This window comes from Rhea americana, unplaced genomic scaffold (genome assembly GCF_003343005.1).
Source record: "Rhea americana isolate MKP2758 unplaced genomic scaffold, rheAme1 scaffold_195, whole genome shotgun sequence".
NCBI lineage: Eukaryota > Metazoa > Chordata > Aves > Rheiformes > Rheidae > Rhea > Rhea americana.
The window spans coordinates 178,819-202,781 of NW_028186094.1; the positions used below are offsets into that span (position 1 = coordinate 178,819).

General features: G+C 43.9%; 1 protein-coding gene across 5 annotated transcripts in view; it reads left to right on the forward strand.

The window, feature by feature from the left end:
• The window catches only part of HIVEP3 (HIVEP zinc finger 3), a 141,586-nt gene that overhangs the window by 112,085 nt on the left and 5,538 nt on the right, over positions 1-23,963 (forward strand). For all 5 annotated transcript variants that reach the window (XM_085302955.1, XM_085302959.1, XM_085302956.1 and 2 more), the window contains 2 exons: positions 7,002-7,177; positions 16,488-16,586. In XM_085302955.1, the coding sequence (XP_085159081.1) occupies positions 7,002-7,177; positions 16,488-16,586 (275 nt within the window). The remainder of the gene's footprint in view (positions 1-7,001; positions 7,178-16,487; positions 16,587-23,963) is intronic.

The window sequence follows — 23,963 nt, forward strand, 5'->3', positions numbered from 1 at the left end:
CACTACTTAGTGAAATTGAAACTACAAAACTGTTACTGATTGTCCTGTGTATTTCTACCAGTATCACTTGCTTGATTATAAGATGTTTTATGGAACCAAGGGCCTGGAAAGCAGTTGTGGGATTGGAACAAAAATTCTTCTTCTGAGCTTGGCATGCCGTTGTCACAAATGATTCTTGGTTAGAGGTGGTCGTCATGTCAACTCTGTGGGTGAAAAATGCAAGAGGTTTAAATGCACTGCACAGCATGGTCAGGAGTTATCAGACAGAATGTGATCCTAGTTACTGTACACAGAGATATAATGGTCCATGTCAGTGGGAAGCATGTGAAACAGCTTGGCAAGACCTACTTCTTGGTGCTGATACTAAGCTGGTAGAACATTTGCAAAAATGGAAGCTTTCTTCCTTGCTCCTTCCCTACCAAAAAGTCCTACACTTGTTGCCAGGTCCCCCAAACCCCRATGAAGACCTCTCACAGTGTAACAAGGCTGGGAAGGATGGACAGAGAAGTGTCAGAGAAACACGTGGCAGCTAAATACATTGCCCTTACAATTGATGGGAGTTTGTTAGTTTTTATTCAGAAATGATTCTGTTTTTCTGCTTTCTCCAGTTGCTGTCCTATTCTTTAAACCATCTGGCAGAAGGATAACGAGTCTGAAGTGAGGGGTTTTCCACTGACTTACATGATGGTTGGAGTCATCCTGTAAACACCACTGTGGCTAAAGGCAACAAGCTTGTTTCTTTACACCATGCGTTTTCCTGCACAGATCCACAGATCAGCTCACAGTCTCACCAGGGTGATGTTCGGGGCCCAGGGAAYAGTTCTGCAGTTGTTAGTCCCAAGCGAAAGCAGTCCATGAAGGGAAAGCAGTAAACCTTGGCTTTAGTTTGCTTGAGCTGGCAGTACTTCCTCTGCAAAAAGACCAGCATCATAGTTGGGATTTGATCCTGAAAGTCTGAGCAATGTTTTTAGTTATATTTATCTGGTTAATGGGATTGGTTTGTTGATAGCATAGGTAATTCTGTATGTTGTCTTTCTTTAATGTTAGTATCCAGTAACAGTGTAAACGTCTGTTGGGAGGGAAAGGAAGTTCATCCCAAAATATGGTCAGACCAAAGAAATGCGTAGCTGAGTAGCAGCTGTGTTTCCTTTCTTAAACTTGTAGTGGTTAGAGATGGAGATGACTGTTAGCTAGTCCAGCTACCCTGTTCATCATTTTAAGGTATCTCATTTTACTCTGTCTCCTCCTTTTTGGTTCTTTGCTTTATCTGCCATTCCATATTGTCTCTGGCCAAACCTTGCTATTGAGAAACCAAWCGCATTATTTGTATCTTACTGCATTTTTAATGAATAAAGACAAACTCTAGGAGTCATCAGATGTCACCTTTTCTTGAGTGAGCCTGCAGTTGTTTAGACTTTGCTTCTGTCCTTCGTTCACATGAACAAACTTGGAAGGGCCATAGAAATCTGGGATGAGATGTGTTTTTTTTGCATGTGTTTCTGGTTGCCATTTATGCAGGAGAGACATAATCAAAGCTGCAGGTTTTCAGATCAGACACTGAAGTGTCTGTGGTCTGTGAGTCTGTCTCAGTGTCCCTCTGCTTTGCTCCTCCATCCTGCAGCGATGAGCTGCCATGGGACTGAAATGTGTAAGGAAACTAACCACGGTAGCACTCCTGAGAGGGACCTGTGTTTGTAATATTTTAATCTGCTCTCCACTACTAGCCATAATAGAGAGAGCTCTTGACAGGGCACGTTCTTCCACCTCCTGTGCATGTACCAAGAGCTGTGTGCACTGTGGTCATTGCAGTGTGTTGTGGTGGGGAGCAGCTACCTGGGGATCACTGAATCTCCCCGCCACTCTTCCCCTGCTAGCAGCACGYGTCTTTGTGTAGGGACCATCTCTGCATGGTCTCCAGGGCCATCAGCCCCRTCAGTGTGTATGGTGCAGATTAAGGGAAGAGTTGGTACCCCTCAGTCCCTGAGGTATTCTCACTGCCATGTGTCCAAGCCAACTATTTGTGTTAGAAACATCAATGCTGGTTTGTTATCTGAATTAGTGTCCAGTCAAAACAAGGGTCCCATTGTTTTAGGCAGTTATACATGTGACAGAAGGTAGTCCCTGCCTAGTGTGTTACTGAGTAGGAGCTCTAGGTTCATTGCCCATCAAATGAAATTTTATTTGACCAGCCAATATTCAACTGAAGACCAAGAGGATGTTTATAGTGATGCGTTCATACTATGCTGCTTCATTTATGTCCAGTTTAGGAGGTATGTTCTCATTCTGCTCGGTGCTTGTCTTCACAGGAGATCAGCACATGCTATTTGCAAAAAATCCATTGCTTTATATAGTGAAGAGGAGATTTCTCCAYCAGGTCTGCTTGATTCCCAATTCTTTCTCTGCCTTCCTGTATAATCCTTTGGAAGTTATTTTGTTTGTCTTGGTGCAGTGTCCTCATCTGTTAAATTAGGCTACTAGAAGGTTTATTTGATGCTTTTAGAAACCTGGAAATGACATTGTCTTGTCTGGATTTTGTAAAGAAATACTTCTATTTGTTCTGTGGAAGCTTGGCTTGAATCATGGGAGATTTCATAGTAACTGTCTGACTTTAAGACGCCTGTGTGTGTGGTGATCCTTAAGTCTTGTAGAGTCTGCCACCCTATAGCTCTTTAGGGTTTACCAACAGCAAGAATAAATACTTCCGCTGGAATGCACATGCAGTTTCAGAGCTAGTAATGCGAGGGTCACTGTGGAAGAAGTTGTCCAGCTGTCTGGCCAGGGGATGGATGGGGCTTTACTAAAGGCAATAACCTTCCTCATAATTAATAGCATTGTAATAGTTAGGCATTTATCAGAGATCTGGCAAATTTTGCAGGTGGCACTGAACATAAATTGGATTAGTTAATACCAGGGCAGACTGTCAGGAACCTCCAAGGGATTAAGCTGAGCCAGATGAGTGGGCAGCATGATGACAGACAAAACGGACCATCAGTAACACCAGAATACTTACACTGGGGGCAGCAACTGGAGCTGCTCAATTCAMTTGACTGTAAACTAATTGTAGCAGCTCAGGAAGGACATCAGATATCCAATTTCTGTTAGTTTGTACCAAAACCCAAAAAGCAAACAAGTGAATGTAACGAATGTCAAAACTAGTCAGGAGAATACTTGTTCACTCACTGCAAAATTAACCAGGGACATTCTTTACCATAATACATTATTGAACTTAAAAATTGGGTATTTGCAAGGTCAGGGTGGCTACGTGTGACTTGCAAATAGTTTAAGTATAGCTGTGTGCTGAACCTTTATCTCATGACAAGTAAAGCTGCACCAGAAAACACTTTGCAAGGCAATATAAATTGTCGGCTGCTTGTAGGAAGCAGGAGAGTAGGGCAATTCATCCCGGCGGTGTCTTGTGGAGGAGCAGTGAGACCCCAAGAAAGCCTCTCCTCCTTCCTGCTGGGAGACTACCAGCAGAACTACCTTCCAGCTCTGCTCTCCAAGGCTTTATCTTGCGGTTTTCAGCCACATGAAAATTTTGGATGTGGCTGACAGCACTGAGGAAAAAAGAAGAAGTGTCTGTGGCTTAGAAAAATAGCCAGATATTTGTAATAGCAAATATTCAAAGCTGAACCTCCTAAAACCTGCAAAGAAATAAATGCTTCATGGATTTAGGTTTCCACTAAGTTTAAAGGGAAAGGATTAAGAGAACATTTTCTCCAGGTTCATGTTATCCCATTGTCGGGTTTCTTGTAACTTTTGACAGTGATGGCCCATTTCGGCATTCACATCTCTGAATCTGGTACTGCTTATTGCTGCCAGCTGTGCCAGTTCCTCTTGCTCTGAAAAATATTTGTAGTGGTAGCACGAAATTCAACAAATGTGCATTTGCTAGCAGAACACATCAAATAACCCTTTGAAAATGCATCAGATAACCAAATTTTTATCTTTTCATACATTTGTTTGAAAGAACTATTTTCAAAATTAGTCTCTGAGCTCATAATGGCCASTTTGCCTCCTGGGTTTCAAATCGTCTTAGTATTAGATTGGAGCCATGACACCGTAGGAGATTTACGTTGCTGACTACTGGATTATGAGTTCTGCAATGCTCTGGAAAAGGAGCACAGACTTGCTGACACAATCTCAGACAGTGGATATTAGAGAAATCTGGTTACAGCAAATGCTACAGACCAGGATGATCCCTTGTCCAGGGTAAATCTTTAAGTGAAGTGAGCTGTCACTGATTTGTATTTCTAATGCAAATCRTATGAGCATATTAGATCCACAGAGAAACCAGACACATATTGAAGAAATTACCTCCGTAAACATATTACTGCCTTTGAGGTAGACAGATGGCATTTGCAGCAGCCTTCGCCTATTTTATGGCAAAATTGCCCACCTTCCTTTCTTGTTGTTGTTTGGTTTAGTATTTCTTTAGGTTGCTTCTCTTTTTCTGTTTCTGTACTCCCCCTATGTGTTATACGCTTGGTCTCAGTGAGGATGGCTCAGGCGCACTGAGTGTCAAACTGCAATGTCTAATTTCAGATTATATCACGTGTCGCTTTATCCAGGAAAAGCCAGCCCCAATAGCTTTAGTAAAGCTGATGGGAGGATCGCTGGACACAAAGGACTTGCTTAGAGATTTCCATGTGAGAGTATAATTAAGGGTAGTGCAAGTACAAGGCTGATAAAGGAGCAATTTCATTTTTTTAAATGGCAAGATGATTACCAGCATAATGACAGAAAGAAAGGAGAGGCAGAAGGAAACATGAAATAAGGATTTAAACAGCAAACGGGAGTAGGGTTTTCTGGGCTGCCTCTGCTGCTGTAGCACTGAATCGCYGAATGAATGAGGAAGGGACATAGGGCATCCTTTGCCATTAATTATAGATACCTTAGTATTTGTATGACAGGCATCCTGTGGGGGAGGCTTGAAGTCAGTGTGTGCTCTTCAGATGCCAGCTCAGTAGCCTCCGGCCAAATAATGAAAACCTTGTGATTAAGTTTTATGGTGGTGGTTTTTTTTTTTGTGTGTGTGTAGATGGCATTTCTGTGGCTTCACTTACAGGAGATGGAGTATGTGGGCTACCAGATGACCCTGCTTATGTCTGGAGAAATTCTGTTGACACTAAAGGACACAAGTATGAGCTGTTCCCCTGTGTGTAGCTCTTGGGTACCAAGAACTGATTATGCTGCCGCTGCTCCTGGCATTTTAGGCTGGACTGGGGCTAGTTAGACACCTGTTTCTTCTCTCTCTTCCCCACTCTGTGTTTGAACCTACCTAGGAGGCTTCTGCAACCTAGGAGGCTTCTGCAACCTCAACTGGACGTCTTTTAAGCATCTGCTCACATTTCACCCCCGAAGTAGAGAAGGGCTTCTGTCCTCATTTTACAGATAAGAACTTGACGAAGAGAGCCCAGAATCTGGCAGGAGATGAAGGATTTAGTCCATATCTCATGTCTACCAGGGTGCACCCAGGAAAATTATTCTGAATTTCGTGTGAAGTAAGTCCCCTGAAAACCCATGTGGAATTTAAATTATCAGTTACCTTCCAAATGAACTGGTGAGCAAAAGTGAACAAAATTGAATCAAGGCCACATGCATTGTGACTGAGTAGAAAATTCAAAGGTTCATGCAATGTACCGTGCCCACATTGATATCCACAGTTATGGGAAACACAGATGCATTTTCCTGGATGCTCCTGTGTAGAYCAGGCTACTGTCATTACATCAGTTCAGTGCTGGATTCATGATCTGTCTGTATTTTTGCTCAAAGTTAAATGATGTTATTTTGCATTATATTTTTTTTAATGTTTGACTATATTTTCACTTATTTAAGCAAGATAGCTGTTCCTAATACTTTGTGCTGCTATTTCTGTTCGGTTTCTGTTTAGAGTGGCTGATAGTTTTTCACCACTCTTGTTTGGAGTAGGCTTTGTCAGAAAGATGCTGAGAGGTGACTGATGATGATGTATGTGCCTTTGGATTCCCCTATTAAGATGCTCCAGACAGTTTGATTTTCAAGTTTGGATGTTTAGAGCTTTCTGAAGATCAGACATATTTCATACCGTATAGAAAAAAAATGAGCTTCAACAAGTTCCACACTTTAAAAATTCAGCCTCTTAAAAATCTGAGGGGACCAATTTCATGTTACCTTATTCTTGTGCTCTTGTGCTGCAAGTACAGGAAATTGCAGACTCCATTTGCTAAACTGCAGGAGGCTAAGTGATTTGTCTGACTCTCACAAATATTTTTCAAACCCACATCACGGTAGCTTTCCTTATGTGCTAATACATGGACAGAAAACAAATGAATATATAATGGGAAGGAAGGATGACCAATTTCATTTTCTTGAGTAAACCTGATATTGTGCCAATGTTAAAAGAACCTGGAGTCTGGAGTCATAACATTTGGTGTTAGTATAGTATGTTAAAGAAATKGATGTTTGCTTGTTTTGTGTCCATTCTGGATGTCTCTCATTCTGGCAGTAGTCTGTGCAGGCACTCATGGTCTTTTCAGGTGGCTTTTATGGTTGTCCCAACGGGTGTGAAAGGTTATATCACAAGAGATTTATTTGGAACCTATTTTTCCAGTATTTTGCRCTATATTTTAAAACACAGTGCAAGCTGAGAGGGAGATGATTCAGGCAGCCAAGCTGGACTGTGACATATAATTCAGGCTATTATGAGTGCTTCAGGTTGTGATTGAAGATGGGAAAAATAAGGATGTTTGGGTGACCCTGTGACTTGATCTCAGACTTAGGGGTATTCGTCCAGAGAGGCAGATGTAGGGCATAAAACCACATTCTAGAAGAGGAGGCGAGCGTTTAGGCAAAAGAGCTTCAAGATATTTTGAGTTTARCCTAATACTCAGGGCTAGCAAATGGTAAATGAGATCCGTGGTGTCAATAACATGCTGAATTAATCTAGGAAAGTTGTGACTACTTTTGAGGTGGGAATCTTCTTTTTTTTTTTTTTTTATCATGACACCTGTTGCTCATAGGTACAAATCAAACGAAGAGTATGTGTATGTGCGAGGCCGTGGAAGAGGGAAGTATGTTTGTGAGGAGTGTGGAATTCGCTGCAAGAAACCCAGCATGCTGAAGAAACACATTCGCACGCACACAGACGTCAGGCCATATGTCTGCAAGTACTGTAACTTTGCTTTTAAAACCAAAGGTAAGAGACAGTCAGCTCCTAGCTCCTCTGCTTAGTATATTGACTTACAAGCCTTCTTGGGGGCACTTATGAAGGGGAAGGAAAATCCTTTCCAGGGTCCAGAAGGCCCAGGAGTTGGAGGGAGGGGGATGAGGGAGTCTTAAATTGGCTGAAATTTTCAGAAGAGAACCAGCACTGTGTTAAGGTCACGTGTGTCCTACCGAGTCACCGTGAGGTGCATCGTTGCAGGCCTGCAGCAGATCATCTGCGCCATCCTCTTTGTGTTTCTTAAAGGAAATGATCCTGAAATGCAGCTTCACTGAYGGATTTAAAAAGCAAAACCACCTTAGAATCCGAATCAAGAGCTCCTGGCTACAGACAAACATCCCTGACCAAGCACCTGTAGATATTCTTTGGATGGCTTTTTATGCTAGTGATCGCAAGATCTACATTTGCACCGAACATTTTCATCCTTTGCAGTTGCATGTAGCTTAAACATTTTATATATCACAACAACAGACTTTCTTGAAAGACTTCAATTCCAAGATGTCTAGTCATTAATGATCCATAACCTCATTACCTCCAGATTTTCTTCATGAGCAACCCCCATCATTGCCTCAGTCCAAAGGTCAACTCTAATATAGTCAACTTGTGTCTCAGGTGCTTGGAAAAATGGACAGTGCAAGTAGACTATCAGAAACATGCAAAAACACATGCAAAAATGCCTGTCTCTTGCAAGAAACTGTGGGTAAAATTATCAAAAGCACCCAAGTCCCCAAGATGCCAGGTTCCTTTGACTTCTCATGTAAGTCTGCCACCTTGTTAGCCATGGGTTTTAAAGCTCTGAGCTCCATCTTTGCTTCCTTCAAGTCACACAGTAGAGATTGAGTTTGTTTTCTTGATTATAAACATGAATGTCCATTCCAAACTATAGCTGCATCATAGGAGATCCCAGAAAGTAATACAGCTGGGAGAGAGAATCACCTGAGAAGAGCATCATCTCAAATAGCGGTCATTACCAGAGAGAGCAGCAGTGTGGATGTGTGGAGGAGGGCACTGGGTGCTATACGAACAGTGGCATGCATGCTGTACCCAGAAGTACTGATGGAGGGCACATTCCTCAGTGTGTCCCTGACTGCACCCTGGTGCTAGACAGGTGCCTTGAGCTCCAGATGTTTCTCTTAGGAGGCAGTGCCCAGAGCWGATGGTTTTGTTGGTAAACCTGGTGGGTGATTTCTCTGTAACATGTTGGTAATGGCCAATTGTGTGGTAGCCTGGGGAAGTGATACTGAATTTGAGGCCAAATTCTCTTTTCAGACACAAGCAGCAGTTCTAAGTGACTGTTCTTTTTATCCCTCCTAACCTGGAGCACCTAGGTTTCTTTCTGATTCATTTTCCTTCTCTTTCCCTCTTGCTTTTGTTACTTTGTTCTGAGGTTTTCCTTTGAAGGAGCTGAATTCGTTCAGTCCCTTTCAACACTTCACCTTGCTTTCCATCATGTTTCTATTGGGTTTTTATTCAGGCTGCCAAGATCAAACCATTCTTTTTACCATCTCTCTAGCTGCTTTGCTCTCCCTCTCTGCTGCCTTGAAGCACAAACTGTCAGTGCTGACTGTGCTGATTGCACTTTGCAAATAGACCCTTGCCTCAAAGGGACTTCCCTTCTTCAGCTGTGCAGGAGACTTGCGTGAAGAAGTTTGCATGGAAATACTTCCCCCCCCCAAAAAAAAAAAGAAAGAAAAAGATGGTGCTGGGATTTGAATGCAAAATTACCCATTTGCATATGGATGCATGAGGGGCTAGACGTTCCATGGATCATCAATTTTAGGACATATAGTTGCATGATGGCATCTTGGAATTGCATGAAAATGTCTCTTTGGTGGAAGGTGGGGGACAGAGCCCTGGCTGCATCCTGTGGGCAAGTTTGTACTCTGCATAACTGTGAAGCATTGGAGTAAAAGCTGTTTGCTTTCCTGGTGCTGACACATGGACTTTTGAAACAGTTACTGGAGGGCGAGAAAAATTCTGTGTTGCCTTGTGTGCTGATGAAATCATCAGTTAAGTCCCACTGCAGAATCTTTGCAGTTGGTGATAGAGTGTGAAGCAGAGGTCCAGCAGGTTTGCAGAACCAGAGGTTTCATGACTTATTTTGGAGACATCTAGAATAAGTTCACTTGGGCCTTGATTCTCAATGAACCTCTCTTCTGGTGTACAGTTTTGCAAGTGCAGTTAATTGCAGAATAGAGAAGCTGGAGCTCTTGCTCCTGGACTGCACTTGCAAAAATATAAGTTGAGTCAAAGCTCTTCCAGAAATCAGTTTTCCAAGGTTAATTTTAGCCTTTAGTGTAAACTCAAGGGGGATATCTATGGAGCTGTCTTCATTTTGGCTGTGGTAGATCTCTCCAGTATGATCTAATGCTCTAAACTCTCAAGTATGCTGGAAGCAGTTTAACTTTTTTATTATTATTATTTTTAATGAGGATCTTTATCTGGTTAAAAATGTTCCCTCCCTTCTTTCCTTCCCTCCCTTCCCCCCATAAAATCCTTATCTGTGTTCCCAGAGCTGGGAAAACTTCTGCAAAAGAAAGAGCTTTAAATATTTTCTGCTTTTTSCTAATTATGCTGTTAGTCTGCTTTCTGTGCATTTCTTTCATTACAAACAAAGCTGTTCTTTTGGGCTACGGAGCTGCAGGGAATTTTTTTTATTATCATTATTTCTAAGAAAACCCGTGAGATTTTTGTGTGTTCGTTTAGTTGATGGAAACGGTCTTGGAAATTTGATTTGTAAAGATTTATTTGACTTTTATGTTTCTGGACCAGGTATAAATGTGGCTCTTTAATGAGGTGTCTGTACCTCCATTGTAGTAGCACTTTCCTAAGAGGTTTGTTACGGTGGCCTCAAAGAGATTGTTGAAAGGAAGTTAAGCAGCTTCTTCATTGTTTTCTTACCAGGAAGGAAATGAAGAAGAAGTTGCTATCTAACAATTTTCTCTCTCAGGAAGGTCAGGGAGAGCTTTTGCCTTGACCTATGTCCCAGAGGGGAACACAGGAACTGCAAGTCTTTCCTTCTTGTCACTTGTATCCCAACCCTTTAAGGAAGTGCAGCCCCTTTCTTCATTCCTCCTCGTGGGGATGTGGATCGCTGYTGGCGCTTTCATTTCTCCCCTGTGCAGACATAATCCTCCTCCGCAGCTATTTTCTGCTCTGATTCAGACTCACATCAGACTCTCACGTTCTGATTGCTTGTGATTTCTTAGGTTTCTGGACAAACTGTATGGAGCAGCTCACTGTGTCCATGCCACTGCCTTTGCTTAGAGGTCAGAAGGGAGAAGGAGCTTTGCATTAATTTAAAAGGTGCTCATGTRAAGGACATCACTGCCTGTTGGCTGAAGATATCCATTTGATAGTCTAGTCCACTCACAGTTTCCAGACACCAGACTTCTTCATGTCCTCAGCCATAGTCCTCCTTTAATAAATTAGTTTGCAGTTCCTTAAATCAGCACATGACAGGCACTGAGGTTATTGAACATGTTAATATATTAAATGCATTACCCTCACAGCACTTAAAGGCAAGGTTATGGCTGTACAGTTTATTATTATTACTGTTGTAGCAGACTCAGCGCTCTGCTAAGCCTCCTCTGGAAACTACAGAGCAGGTCCAACTGGCTGAAAGCTCTGAAAGAATTAACTGCTGTTATAACAGACAGATTGATATATAGATTTGCAAAATGTCCCTGAACTCTGTGAGTGCTGGGGCCCTTCCTCAACAGTTGGGAAGATGGAAAGGATCTGAGCCTTCCTGTGGAACCGCTTCTGGAACGTGCCGTTGTCCCCCCTTTCCTCGGGATTTCACAGGGCTCGGATGTGGTGAGGAAAGAGAGTTATCCTCAGGAATTTGCTGCATGCTCCCTTACGCAATGTGGCGTGAGACGTGTCACTGGGAACAGAAAACGACCCAGTGGTCCAGACATGAGAAGAAACACTGTGAGCAAAACGGCTCTTTAATTTACCAGGAAAAGGTAGAAGAGGAATGAGGTCTGTAAGTCAAAGACTGGCAATTTTGAGTGAAATATTAGCTGTTATTTTTTTAAACAGTGCAGCTATTAAGCCTCAGAACAAGCCTCAGAGGGAAATGTGCTAATTCCCTATATTTTGAAATCTGTAAATCYAGGCTGGGTACCTTTCTGGAAGATTAGTTTTGATCTAACACAAACTGATGAGCTTAATCCAGAAGATGGTTAATTGTAGCCTGTATCGAGTCAGGCATGCAGACTGGATGTTCAAAGTCTCTCCTTTAATCTTAAAGTCAGTAAGTGTATAAGATAATAGTAAAACTTAAACAACTTGGAATCTTTTGCCCTATGGATTGTATAAATCAAGGCTTTCTTTCTTACAGATTCTCAACAGGGCACATTATCTCCATGTAGAGACCTAAATCAAGGCCTGTGCAAAGTTTTAAGTCACACAYACAAGGCCTGTGTCGAGGGTTTGTCTGGGACTAAGAGTATTACTCTAGTAATGTCCTAYTGCTAATCCTCTGTATGTGAATGTGCTTCATTCTCTTAGCAAAATAGAAGGCTGGTAGTTACAGGATCGCTGTTGTTCTCCTTGCATGCTGCTTTAATAGAGTATGAAAATAACTGAATATGAAGAGTATGAAAATAAAGTCCAGGAAAGCTGTAAAGATTTGTATCACAAAGTCACCTTGGACACAGAGACCATGCAGTTGGTTGATTGCTGGGGTTTTTGTTGTTACTGTTGCTAAATTGTTTACCTTTAACAGGAGAGATAGCAAATACTGTATATGACCAGTATGGTCCAGATAATTGTTTCAGAAACCTCAACTTTTTCAATCYCTACTTTTCACTTTAACTCTGCAACCTTTAAATTACGGTAACCAGGTATTCCGAAAAATGAATTTTCCTCTTGTAATTTAAATAGGTAACTGCTTCTAGCCCCTATTAAGCTGCTTTAAATGCTTGTGGGACACTAGAGTTTTAGTGCTCTCAAAACAACACAAGTATTTAAGCTGCTTTAAGTCCAGAATAAAACCTCACCGCAGCAGAAGAGCTTAAGCAGCCAGTAATACCTAGCTATAAGCAGCCATAATGAGCGAGAACATCTCTGAGCTGCTACTGCATGTAGTGCTCTGATATGTAGCAAGAGTTGGGGGAATGTCACCATTTCCAGTCAGTCCCGGTTCTATTTACATATAGCCAGTTTATTTCAAATCTGGGAACTTCCTGGTGAATAATCCTCAGAAAGGGYTTACCTGCCTAGGATTCGATATAACTGTTATACTACTTAATCCCAGCCTCCYTGCCTGCTAGTCTCTAGGAGAAGTTCTTCAAATGTATTTTTTCACTGTTTCCAAGGAAGCAATGTTATGGGTCTTTTTGTTCATTTTTATGCGGAAGCCAGAAGTCTGTAAAGCAACAAGTTCCTCAGAGTCCTTCTTTACAGGATTCACATTCAGCTTTTATTTAGACAAAATAGAGTTGATATCACTGGAAATTTGCTGAAGGACTTGAGCATTTAATCCTGCCAGCATTAATTAAGGGGTCTAAAACCACAGACTGTAAGAAGAACCCTGAGAAGATAAATATCATTGTCCTCCAAATTGCTCCCCAGATGATAACTCAGATTTTCGGTTCATGTAAAGAAGCCTCAAGTGCTTAACTTTCTTGAAATGATGCAAACCTACATCACATGAGAATCTGGTTCACTGAGTCTCCCATCTCTGAAAGGATAATGGCATTCCCATTTTTGGGGACTTTATTCTCTATGAAGAGAGCACACTTCAGCCCTGTCTGTTTGCAGGGAGCTGGGCACGGGTATACTGCCAGTTTTGCATGCACCCAGTGGGATTTGCACCTATAGCTTTGCAAGTCTGTCTTGTTCATCGGCGCGTGTGGATATTACCTTATTAACCAAACAAGGGTGAAAGATGGAAAGAAAAGGAAAAGAAAGTAGAAGCAGAAAGAAAGTAACACTTACTATGAATTATTTCTTTGATATTTAGCATAAACTCACTCATGCAGAGATTTTCAGTGACGTCTGTGCAGTGCCCACCAGCTCATGTCCATTCAGGCAGCCTGGATGGGGAAGGAAGAGAAGAAGCCAGGACAGCTGCCTCTAGTTAAAAAAAAAAAAAAAAAAAAAAAAAAAAGGAGGAGGAGATGACACTGATGGCTTCTGACAGAGCTTGTCAAGCCAAACGTTTGCTCAAGGTGGAACTGAGTCCAAAGCAGAGGTAAAATTAAGCAATGGACTGAGAGCTGCAGGCTGCTGAAGCAGCCAGCTGAGGCCTCTGTGTCTGCCCTGATCCCACGGTAGTACAGAAAAGAGAGTCTGTTCACCATGAACCGCTCCAGAGCTAAGGGGGCCCGTTGATACGGGKCAGTGAAGGACTTTTGTGCATAACCAGCCTTCAGACAAAGTGGCCAAAGCTGGCCACTGTGTGTCTCCGAGGACTAGAGTCCTTCCTCAAGCACGAGGTGGCTGCTGTATTGCCCCAAATGGACAATTGCATTAAGCAGCCTCCCAACGAATTAACAACATGACTTCTGATGTAGCCAAAGTGTGTACCACAGGGAATTTATGTGCTTGTGTTGAGATGAAGTGGCACCAAAACGCTCAGCGGACCTCCCATCCCTGCTGTTCCCACCATGGGGTTCACAGATGGATTCCCAGGGTACCACAGACTRTAGTTTAACAAATAAACCCCTGCTCACACAGGGTATTTACTCAGGTTTGTTTGCAATGTGTATCATCTGTGGCAGGTATCCCGTTAGGGATTTTGCTGTAGCAATTGAGCAAAGATAGATCATCTTTGTCAGKAAGGTGTACTGGACAGTGATGGACAGTAGCAGCAAGATTTGATTTTGACAAACTGAGTCAGTTTGTCTTTTTGGTATTTAGGTCCAAAATTAAATTCCAGTTCCATGAGGTTGCAAATTGAACTTGTTGGATACTTTTTGGTGAAACAGTTTTCCTTTTTTAAAAAATGCTGATTCACTGGAACCAAAACAGCCCATATGAGAACATGTTTTTGTCGGACTGCACTACTTTGGGTTCACAACAGAACTCCTGGTCAAAGGTGGTTATAGAGAGGTCTGACTTGGAACAAGGACCTGAGCCAAGCTGGCCCCATCATCCTGTTTGAGTGCCCTAACCGCTAGGCTAAGGGTATTTAGGCATGAAGTTTAAAAATAATAAATCTCTCCTATTGGAACTGTTATGCTGGCTAAAAATTATTAAATATCCGTTGGAGCAAGGACTTGAATCCACATCTGCCACATCCTAGATGGGTGCCAGATACACAAGGATATATAGTCGGCCTTTGTCTCTCTTTCTTGGTCTTTCCTGTTGGAGCTATTCCATTTTGTATAAAATGGGCTAAATAAATAATTCATGGGCTAAAGAGAGACTAACTTGGTAGCTAGATAGTTATGGCACTCTTCTGAGCTGTGAGGGCATCAYGGGTAATTCTCTGCTCCAATGAATAGTTGCTTATTTATTTATACTAACTGAAGCAACAGCAAGAGAGATTGATAGAGGCCCTCTATACTCCCACCCAGCTCAGGGACCAGGGGACTCTCTGGATTGCAGGAGACCAGCTGAGGGACCTCGCTCCTCAGCTGAAGGTTATAATAAAGTGTGAAAATTTATTTTTTCTCAAATTTTTGTGAGAAAAACAAGCCTCATGTTCAGCACTGCTTGCAAGTGTTAGCTAACAGGAAGGCTGATGCCACATTATATTGCTGCAGTGGATTTGGGGTGCTTAGCGAGCTCCTGGGAAAGTAAGCAGCCACTGAAAGTTTTAGCAAAGGCCCRTATTTCTTCTTATTAGTAATCAGCTCATCCTGTAGAGAGGTGTGGGAGAGGAAAGGGAAAGATGAGGGGGGGAAAAAAAAGAGACTTTTTCTCCTTTATTTCTCCTACACTTTCTTTTTTCTCTCTTTCTGCCCTATCTGTATTCTCCCCATCCTAAAGCTTCCCCCGTGTTCTGAGCTTCGCTTTTSTATAAGTGGGGTTAATAACTGCCTGGTTAATCTACCTGTAATTTGGGGGTTAGAAGAATTAAAGAGGTTGGAGCCAGCTAGTCCCTGCTGTGAGGCTGACAAGTCCACGGGTTATCACATTGTGCTGTCTCCATGCAATAGTGAATGTCCCAATGTCCTGGACTGCAACTGCTCTCCCTTGCAGGGGCTGCTCGCTCCATCCCGGCCCCAAGGACACCTCATTAGCATTCAGCACATTTTCTTAGTGCTGCCAGACCCTGGTGCACAAGGCAGCTCGGAGAGTATCTGTGACTTCTTCCGCTCGGAGGAGCTGAGTCCTTTTGCCTGGCTCTTCAGTGCATGCTGGAGCATCCATGCTATTCAGCCATCTAAGGCAGCTGGAGGCGGCTGCAGTGGTGCCCCTCGGCATGATTTCGGCTCCATGTTCCCATATGGCTGAGTCAGTACTAGCACTGGTTAAAAAAATTCTGAGAAGGAACATTTTTCCAGCAAAAGAAATGCTGATTTTTCAAGAATGCCCTGATTCTCTCGAAGCTGTCAGCATAACCAGGTGTGCAGCAGGCTGGGCTGCCTGGTCCCCTGCCAGCTCCTGGGCTGCCCGGCTGCCCCCCGGCAGTCTGCGGCCTCCCTGGGGTTCCCTGCTCCCCAGTGTTCCTGCTCGATATGTTATTCAGGCTGGAAATTGCATTTCCCAGCCAGCCCTGCTAATTACTTTTATCTACAGTTGTATCCAGCTGTTCAGGCAGAGGCAGCCAAGGCCCGCTTCAGCTCAGGCTTTTTCCTTCCCCCTGCTGCTGTCAGCTCGAACATTCATTTTAGTATTACCAGTCTGCCCTCAGTCCCTCATGCTAAGGACCTCCTCATGTCTAGGCAGGTGACCCCAGATACTGGGTCTAGTTGGGTGGTATTGCCAGACTGAGCTGTGTTGAGGAGCTTGCCTTGCTTCCCTTGTTTCCTACTCTTTCTCTGCTGCACCACCACAGTCAATGCAATCCAGGACTTTTCTTCCTCCCAACCTGAAATGTGTACCCCAGCTGTTTTTTTCAGTTTGCATGACAGCCCTTTTACCCCACCAATATCCCSTCTCTTCCACTTCATTCCTGCAGGAAAGAAACTAAAGGGAGTATTTAGCCTCAAGTCATGGGTTATCYGATGGCAGTGGATGGTGGCTTTGGGAGAGTCAGATAACCTCCTTTGTCCAGTTCTGAGCCAAATTGTTAGTTTGTTGCTCCCGTGCTTGCAAAAGAAAGGAAGAAAAAAGAAAAAGAAGCCATTTTAACAAAAATGTGTGTTGTGTTTCCTTGCAGGGAATCTGACTAAACATATGAAGTCAAAGGCCCACAGCAAAAAATGTCAGGAGATGGGCGTGTTGGTATCTTCACTGGTGGATCTGGAAGCCGAAGAAGGTAAAAATTAACTTTCTGGACTCTCCTGTTGCTGCTGGGAAAGGGCAGTATCAATTCAGCCAGGGGAATTGCTCTGCAGAATGTCCTGCCAAATACATGCAGTGGGTTTTCTTCACCCCAGGTTCCTTCCAGCACTGAAGGGGGGATATCTGCTTGCACTGATTCAGTTACAGCATCATTCTGGGAGGCTACTTCYGTGGGATACAGTAGGAGAGCCCATGTCTCCCTGCTGTGGGGATTTGTGCATGTTTGTTGAAAGTATTTCTGCAGGCTACAGACAGAGACGAGCAAATAGACTGATAGGGTGCATCCYGTGTTTATCCCATCGCTGTGCATGTGGGCTACATATATAATAATAAATAGTGGGTCTGTGTAGTGAGAAGGTGCTTCTTGGTATTTCGTGTCTCTCTGGAAGGTGGTTTAGAGCAGAAGTTGGACTGCTCTGCTCTGGAAAAGCCTGTATCTCTCCTGACTGTAGAGAAGAAACCAGAAGCCTCCAAGATAACTCACCTGAGGCTGTGAATGCCCCTTTGCTGCCGTAAGTGCTGTCTTTTGGGTGAAGGAGAAAAGATCAGTCCTGGTGCCTGGCTGGTTAGGATCTGATGGCATATTTTACTGGAACTGAAGTCTTGGATGTGAGCAAGTGCATGTGCTGCTTGCCCTGATTCTCTGTGCCATTCCTTCTAGGCGTAGTGTGCAGTGCACAGAGGAGCCCTAGCATACTCCAGGCTAACCCTGACCAGCCCTGTGGGTGCAGGGGAGGTGTGTGACCCATGGAGACTGGGGTGATGTTCTTGTAGAGGAGGTGCACTCCTGCAATACAGGAGTTTTAATGATTCAGATGATCCCTCCCTTCTGAAAGGGATTCCAAAGAAGGATGTTTCCATGAGGATCATCTTCCAGGGACTTGCTGACATTGCTGTGTTTGGCTTCTCTTGGGAGATACTAAATTGCCAGTGCAAATTAGAACTGTCTCTGGAGGGACTAGTGTGTGCACGAGCTGTTCCTATCTCTGTAGATGGGTCTACCCTGGACCCTGCACTACTGATGGAGGCCTCAGCAAAGCCAGGATGGCGGTATGGGTGGTTTGGAGCAGTGCTTCCTTCACCCCTTGGTTTCMCAGGTGTGCATGTAGCAGATCTTTTTCATGTGTAGGGTGAAGGTGAACCACCCAGTTCAGTAACGACCTKAAAGATTTCTCAGTAGGGAAAGAGCCGTAAGAACCAAAGTTACCAAAGAAACATGGTATTCTGACATTTAATGGCATTATTCTGAATGCTTTACAAGAAAATATATTTACCCAGAYTCACCTGCTTATTTCTTTCATCTGCTTATGCACAAAGACACACACACACAGATAAGGCTTTGCAAATTCAGGAATCTGTTTTTTGGGAAGTACAAATGACTCTCTGGTTCAATAATTTCTGCCCTGGTTTCTGGTATCTGTAGCTGAATTTCACTGAAGTCATCCCAAGAAGCAGATCTCCTCCTGTGAGGCTGGGTAGCAGCTGGCAGGAATGTGGTGACCATGAAAACTTCTGCCTCTGGTCTCAAGTCATAAATGTTGGGGGAAAGATGAGAAAGATTTCCAAGCTGGGAGMTGAAGGAACATGGGGAAGTCTGATGTATACTTAGCTGTTTGAGTTAGAAAAAGATATTTTATCCAAATTATTGGAGCCTGCAGTCCGACAGCTGTGAAGGGTTAGGTTATGAGTCTCTTGGGAACAGTTAGATGTTTTTATGATTGTTATTCTGTTTCCTTTAGCAAGGCCCTGGGTATTCTGGATTGGAGCCTCAGTGCAGGAATGACTGGGAAGAAGCCTTAGGGGTAGCAGATCTCAAGTTGTCATGTAATTTTGGGTCATTTGCATTTGTATTTAGGAGGTCGTTTGCATTTATAGCAAACACTGTACACACCAGCTATAGAGGGAAGAGAGGCTGTAAGAGTACAGGTCTGTCTCTGTCACAGTATGTTTATTCCTGGATAAAATACTTAGTGCCACAGAGCACTGTGGTGTTCTGTGTTTGCAGTGCCCTACAGCCTCGACATGACACTGTTGACCCATCCTGGTTGCCACCCCAGAAATCCCAATATGAAAGTAGCTCTTGTGGCTGCTTTTAGTGTTGTTCTTTCCCATTTCCCGTTCCATTCCCCTGTCTCACCCCAAACAATTTTGCTTCGCCAGTCCCTGGGATTCATTTTGCCACAGCCCACAAGGGTTTGTTGACAATGGGTTAACATGAACTTCGTAAAACACATGGCGCCACAGTTATTTTTATAAAGTGAACATCAGCTAAGCAAGTTCTGAAGACATTGCTGTGAGCCAGGGAATGTTAACTCGGCAGGAACAACAAATAGCGCTTATCACTCCGGTCCCCTGCTGAGGTCTAGTCCATCAGAGGCTTTACTGGGAAAGGGGCAGGTTCCTGGGACATGGACATGCTTCCTGCTTCATAGATAATTAAAAATCACTAAGCTTTTTCCTTACGAGCCGACTGTGGARAGGGAATTCACTCTCTGTTACAGCCTGTAGCTTTCCCTGCTTCGTGGAAGGCAGATCTTGGTGCATAATGAAGGTGGTTCACAGGGCTGGAAAGGGTGCATTTGCGTGAATTATGCCTCCCCTGGACCTGTGCGCTCACAGGTTGCTTAGGAAGCAGTGAGTAGCTGCGCAGCCTGGCTGCTGGGACCCTCCAAGGTGCTTTACATCTCAGCTTTGGATATCTAAACTCAGAGCAGCTGCACTGTGCAGCCTATCCTTGCTTTCCTCTTCTGCTCTCCCAGTGTACTGCATCCTCAGGCTGTATTGACACCAGTTAATTACGCAGTGCTGGGGAGCGTTTGCAGGCACTTGCAGGCAGTTGTCTCAAGGGTTAAACTGTAGGAACAGTCCCTGATGTATCTCTGGTCCAGGCCAACTACCACTCTGTCGAAAATCTACTGAGCACACTTTGGGAATCAGCATRGGCCAGGGACCATTCCCCAAAGGGGCACTGATTGTGATCACCCTGTTTTAGAGGCAAAGAAGTGCAGAGGTGGGCTCTTCCGTGCCAGCTGGCTGCAAGGCTCGCGTCACTGTTAAGGGATAAATGTGGCTTAGAAGGCTGATAAGATTGTGTTTGACCTTAACAGAGCATTGTCAGCTTGACAGCAGTGAACCTGTAGAAGACATCTAGGAAGGCCCCCTGCTTAATGAGTCCCAAACACCCAGTGATCTCCCATTGCAACAGTACACTCTTTTCCTGTGTGTTATGCTGCAGGCTTACGTTCAGGTTTGGGCCAGGTACAGCCACTTGGGCAGAGAGCAAGGAARTGGAAGGAAGAAACAGAGCCCTGCAGCATTTCCACTGCCACTGTAAGAAACCCGTGTCCACTTCCCTGGTGCCTTTCCTGAGATGTCTCTCTCCTTTTCACTGAGTTACTTTCCTAAAATGTCTCAGGTCACAGAGGCACTGTCCTGTTCTCATATGGACTCAATAGCGTTATCAGATTTTTCATGTTAGAGAACCTTTTGCATGGCAGAGGCTTAGGGCAGAAAACGTCTTGGTCTGCATGTCACAACCCGTAACGTGTCTCTCTGCRCAAATGCTAATGAAATGCGCTTTGCAGCAGCTTGGAAAAGGGATGGACAGRGGGCTGTCCAAGGCCATGCAGAAGAGACAGCTGCCCCAGGGTTAAGGATATCCAACCTGGCTGCCAATGTGCTACTCTGCCTAAAGGGATGATTTTCTTCCTTTTAAAGCTGATTGTACTCTTGACTTTTGTTCTGCTCTTCAAAGCAGCCTTTTGATTAGGCAGAGACATTCTGTATTTGACAGTGGCCTTGCCAAAGTTTATTGTGGGGGGAGGAGGGCATAGACAAAAGAAAACCTAGTYGTGGATTTTGTAGCAACCACCGCAAGCGAAAAGCGTGGTGCGAGGCAGTGGAAGGCTGCTCCAGCATCAGATTGCTGGAGGACTCCTTCAGCCTCTGAACTCACTCAGAATAATTGATTAGCTGAAGGCCTCTGAAAATCTCTCCCTACTATTATATTACCTGTAGGTGATTCTTCTGTGGATCAAAGCTAGATAGGGGAAGAGGAAAGTGGCCACTGAAATGCYAGTTGCATGACTCTGAAAGGAACAACTCTTATCTCAAACCTTTCCATTACAGCCAATTAGAATTAATGAATCGCATTAATTGAGTGTCACTTTTGAAAACCTGCAAGTCAGAAATCCTATTTATGTTACACATAATTGCAGGCTTCTGAGGTCAGAACTGCGAGGGCTTGCTGCACAAGTCCTGGGGAATGCTCTCGTTAGTGATTTTGTTCGGTCGGTCRTTCTCAGGCTCATGCAGGGTTAATAGTAGAGCGTTGTGAGCAGCRCGCTGTGCGGGCTGTTCGGAAGCTGTTCAAGGCAAGCTGACGGGAGCATTCTGCTTATGAGAACGGAGGACGAGCAGGTGAGAAGGCTGAGCTGGGCTCAGCCTTTGGTCTCGTTGAAAGAATAGGCCTAAAACAAAAGCCCTACGAAAGGTCTGCTTTTCAGCCCTGGGTCAGCTGGGAAAGTGCTTMGCAGAAAGGGTGGGACTGTCAGCTGAGAGACCTTCCTTCTCACCATCATTAAATCATTGGTCTCTGACTAATTGTGAATGAACACATGGTTCTTGGACACCTGCTAAGCCCAGCAAGGAAAGGACCTACCTAGACTCTAGAGGGGCAGGATCCCATTAGCTTTCGGAAAGGAATCCTCTCTTTTTGTTGCTGTTGGCTGCACGGCTGCTTGCTGGAATGTATTTAGCTGTCTGGACTTCATTGCATTATGCAAGCAATCCGTGTAATTTTAGAATTACAAAAAATATACAGTCCCCACTTCCTCCCATTGATGAAGACCATTTGTGTTTGTATAAAGGGGACAGTCTGCCGTGAAGGAATGCAGAAAGGTGAAAATAGGAAAGCTTGGTGTCAGAGTTATGTTTCCTTTCTTTCTATCCGTCTTGTGTTTTACCTGGTTACAGCTAACACTGGACTTTTGCTGAAATTTCAGTTATTTTATTTCCCGCATAAGGARGCCCATTGCTCATAAATGTCAAGTAAATACTAAACAAAGCAGCCAAGAACAGGGTTAGAAAATCATATTCTGTACTGTAGTGGTTGGGGCTATGTGGATGGATGAGAAAAGAATGTAGAAATGGCAGAGAGGTGCATGAAAAATTAGAGATCACAGCTGCATCATGCCTCCCCTGCTCTGAGGGTAGTGAATTGGAAAAGAGCATTCCCCTGTGTAATCAGAGACTGTCTCCTCTCTAGAGAAGAGGATGAGAACAGAGCCTAGCAAGGACTGTTTTAATTGAAAAATGACCATTTTCATGTGAAACAAACAACTGCAGGAAGTCKTGTGCTTTCCTTGGGGGGCCTGAGGCAAAGGGAGAAGGAAAAGTGGTTCCTAAAACTCTCTGGATTATTTTAAACTGGAGCTATATTTCAAATGATGGGGGGAGGGGGTTATTTCTATTTAAGGTACAGGTGAAAGAAGGGGGTGCTACTTTAAAGGAGATTTGAGCACAGAATAATGAAATGGAGTTTAGAGCCCTCAGATAATGTCACTGACCAGGCACATTTTCACTCGTTTCTTCCTCCCTTCCTTCCGCCGTTTCTCCCTCCCTCCCTCTCTTCTCCTTACTTGCCCTTTCTCTCCCCATTAGCTCAGCAAAATGTATTTCTGTTGCAAAAAGCCAGGGCTCATGGTTCAGGTCTGAGCTTTCTTTCTATCTACTAGGAGCATACGAGGAGGCCAAAGCAAACGCCATTTGGGCTGTCCCAGGACTCACTGAACTGTTTTCCTGTGTGGCAAATCCAAACAACTTCCCTATGTGGAACTGGCTTCACGTTTCCCTTACTGTGTACTTCTGACCTTGCTGTCTGTTGTGCCGGTGCCTGTCTGAGCAGACCACACAGGACAAAGCTCTCAGGGCCTGAAACYAAGAAGCAGAGGCTGAGGCTGTAGCTGTCTGTCTGTCCCTAAGCCCAAAGATGTCAAAACCAAAAACCAAACAGTGACTAGCTCACAGATCTGGTAGCAAAAATCATTCCCTTTCCAGGCAAGAAATGTGCAGGGTTTGTCCTGGAGTTAGGAGAACCGGTCGTTTGGAATAATATTTGTTCTGAGCTCAGTTCCTTTGGGAGCTCACAAATAACCCGCCACTGGATCCTGGGTCCAGCACACACCATCATTATACAATCATTTCACAATGCAAGTCAGCCTCTTGGTAGAAGGCTGCTGACTTCAACTAGACACTGTATGATTTCTGTGGTAGGTCTAATCTTGCTTCATTGACCAGTTAACAGATATTTTCTAAACAGGGGGAGCAAATAAGATGCATTTCAGTCTGACTCTTGGACGAATAATCATCCATGCTTAAAATACATGTCTTGTTTCACTRGTATCTGAGCTGCCAAATACTTCATGAACATTTAATAGTAAGGCCCCATTATTCAAAGTAAACTGAATTAGGCTTTTTATCCATAGATCACAGTGACTTCTCACTGTGTGGCCAAGTCCTGTTCTGAAAAACCACCCTGCCTGCTGCAGGCAGGTGTGGTCCAGCCTCAACTTTAACTCCGTTTAGTTTCCCTTCCTGCTTGTCCTSCTGATGGATGGCAGCCCTAAATGGAAAACTGTTTCAGTGAATGCTGTGTTCATCATATAAGAAATAGTGTCCTAGGCTGAACTGACTAGGAAGAGAGGCCAGCATGCTGCAATTAGTTACCCTGCTTCACATGGGTGTCGAACCAGCATCCAGCACTCCTTGCTCAAGGGTGGGGAGCAGGCACATCCCTGCAATACTGCACAGATCGTCTTGGTGCTTGGCACAAACAGAGTTTGAAAAATTGATATTTTATTAGCCCCTCCTTAACAGTGGGAACTTGAAGAAAATTCTCCTGACACTGCAATTCTGTTGAGCTACAGTGACATCCAGCGGCTGTTCCCGATGGACCTCTTTAGACTGAGCTTATATTTGTCTCTATCACTGCACATCTGGCATGGGAAGATGCAGAGTTTCACAGCAGAGAGTAGAGCAGAGGGTTAGCTAGCATGGAACTACTTGGGAGCTTGGTACTGATCTCCGAAAGCTTTTGCTGGCTMTTAAGTAGGAGAGAGATACTGTATTTTTACCTGCAGATTGTGATATTTCAAATCCTTTGGAATATGCTTTCTGTATACTCCACATGTGTGCRAGCCATATGCAAGCTCTTATTAACAATGATTTTGATGTGGCAAAAGCGTCACTGTGCAAGGCATTCCAGAGATACACAGGAAAAGCCTCCGTTCCAAAGAACTGTCCTTGGCATAGCTAGAACTGATCAAAATGAGGGACGGGGAAAATCCACAAA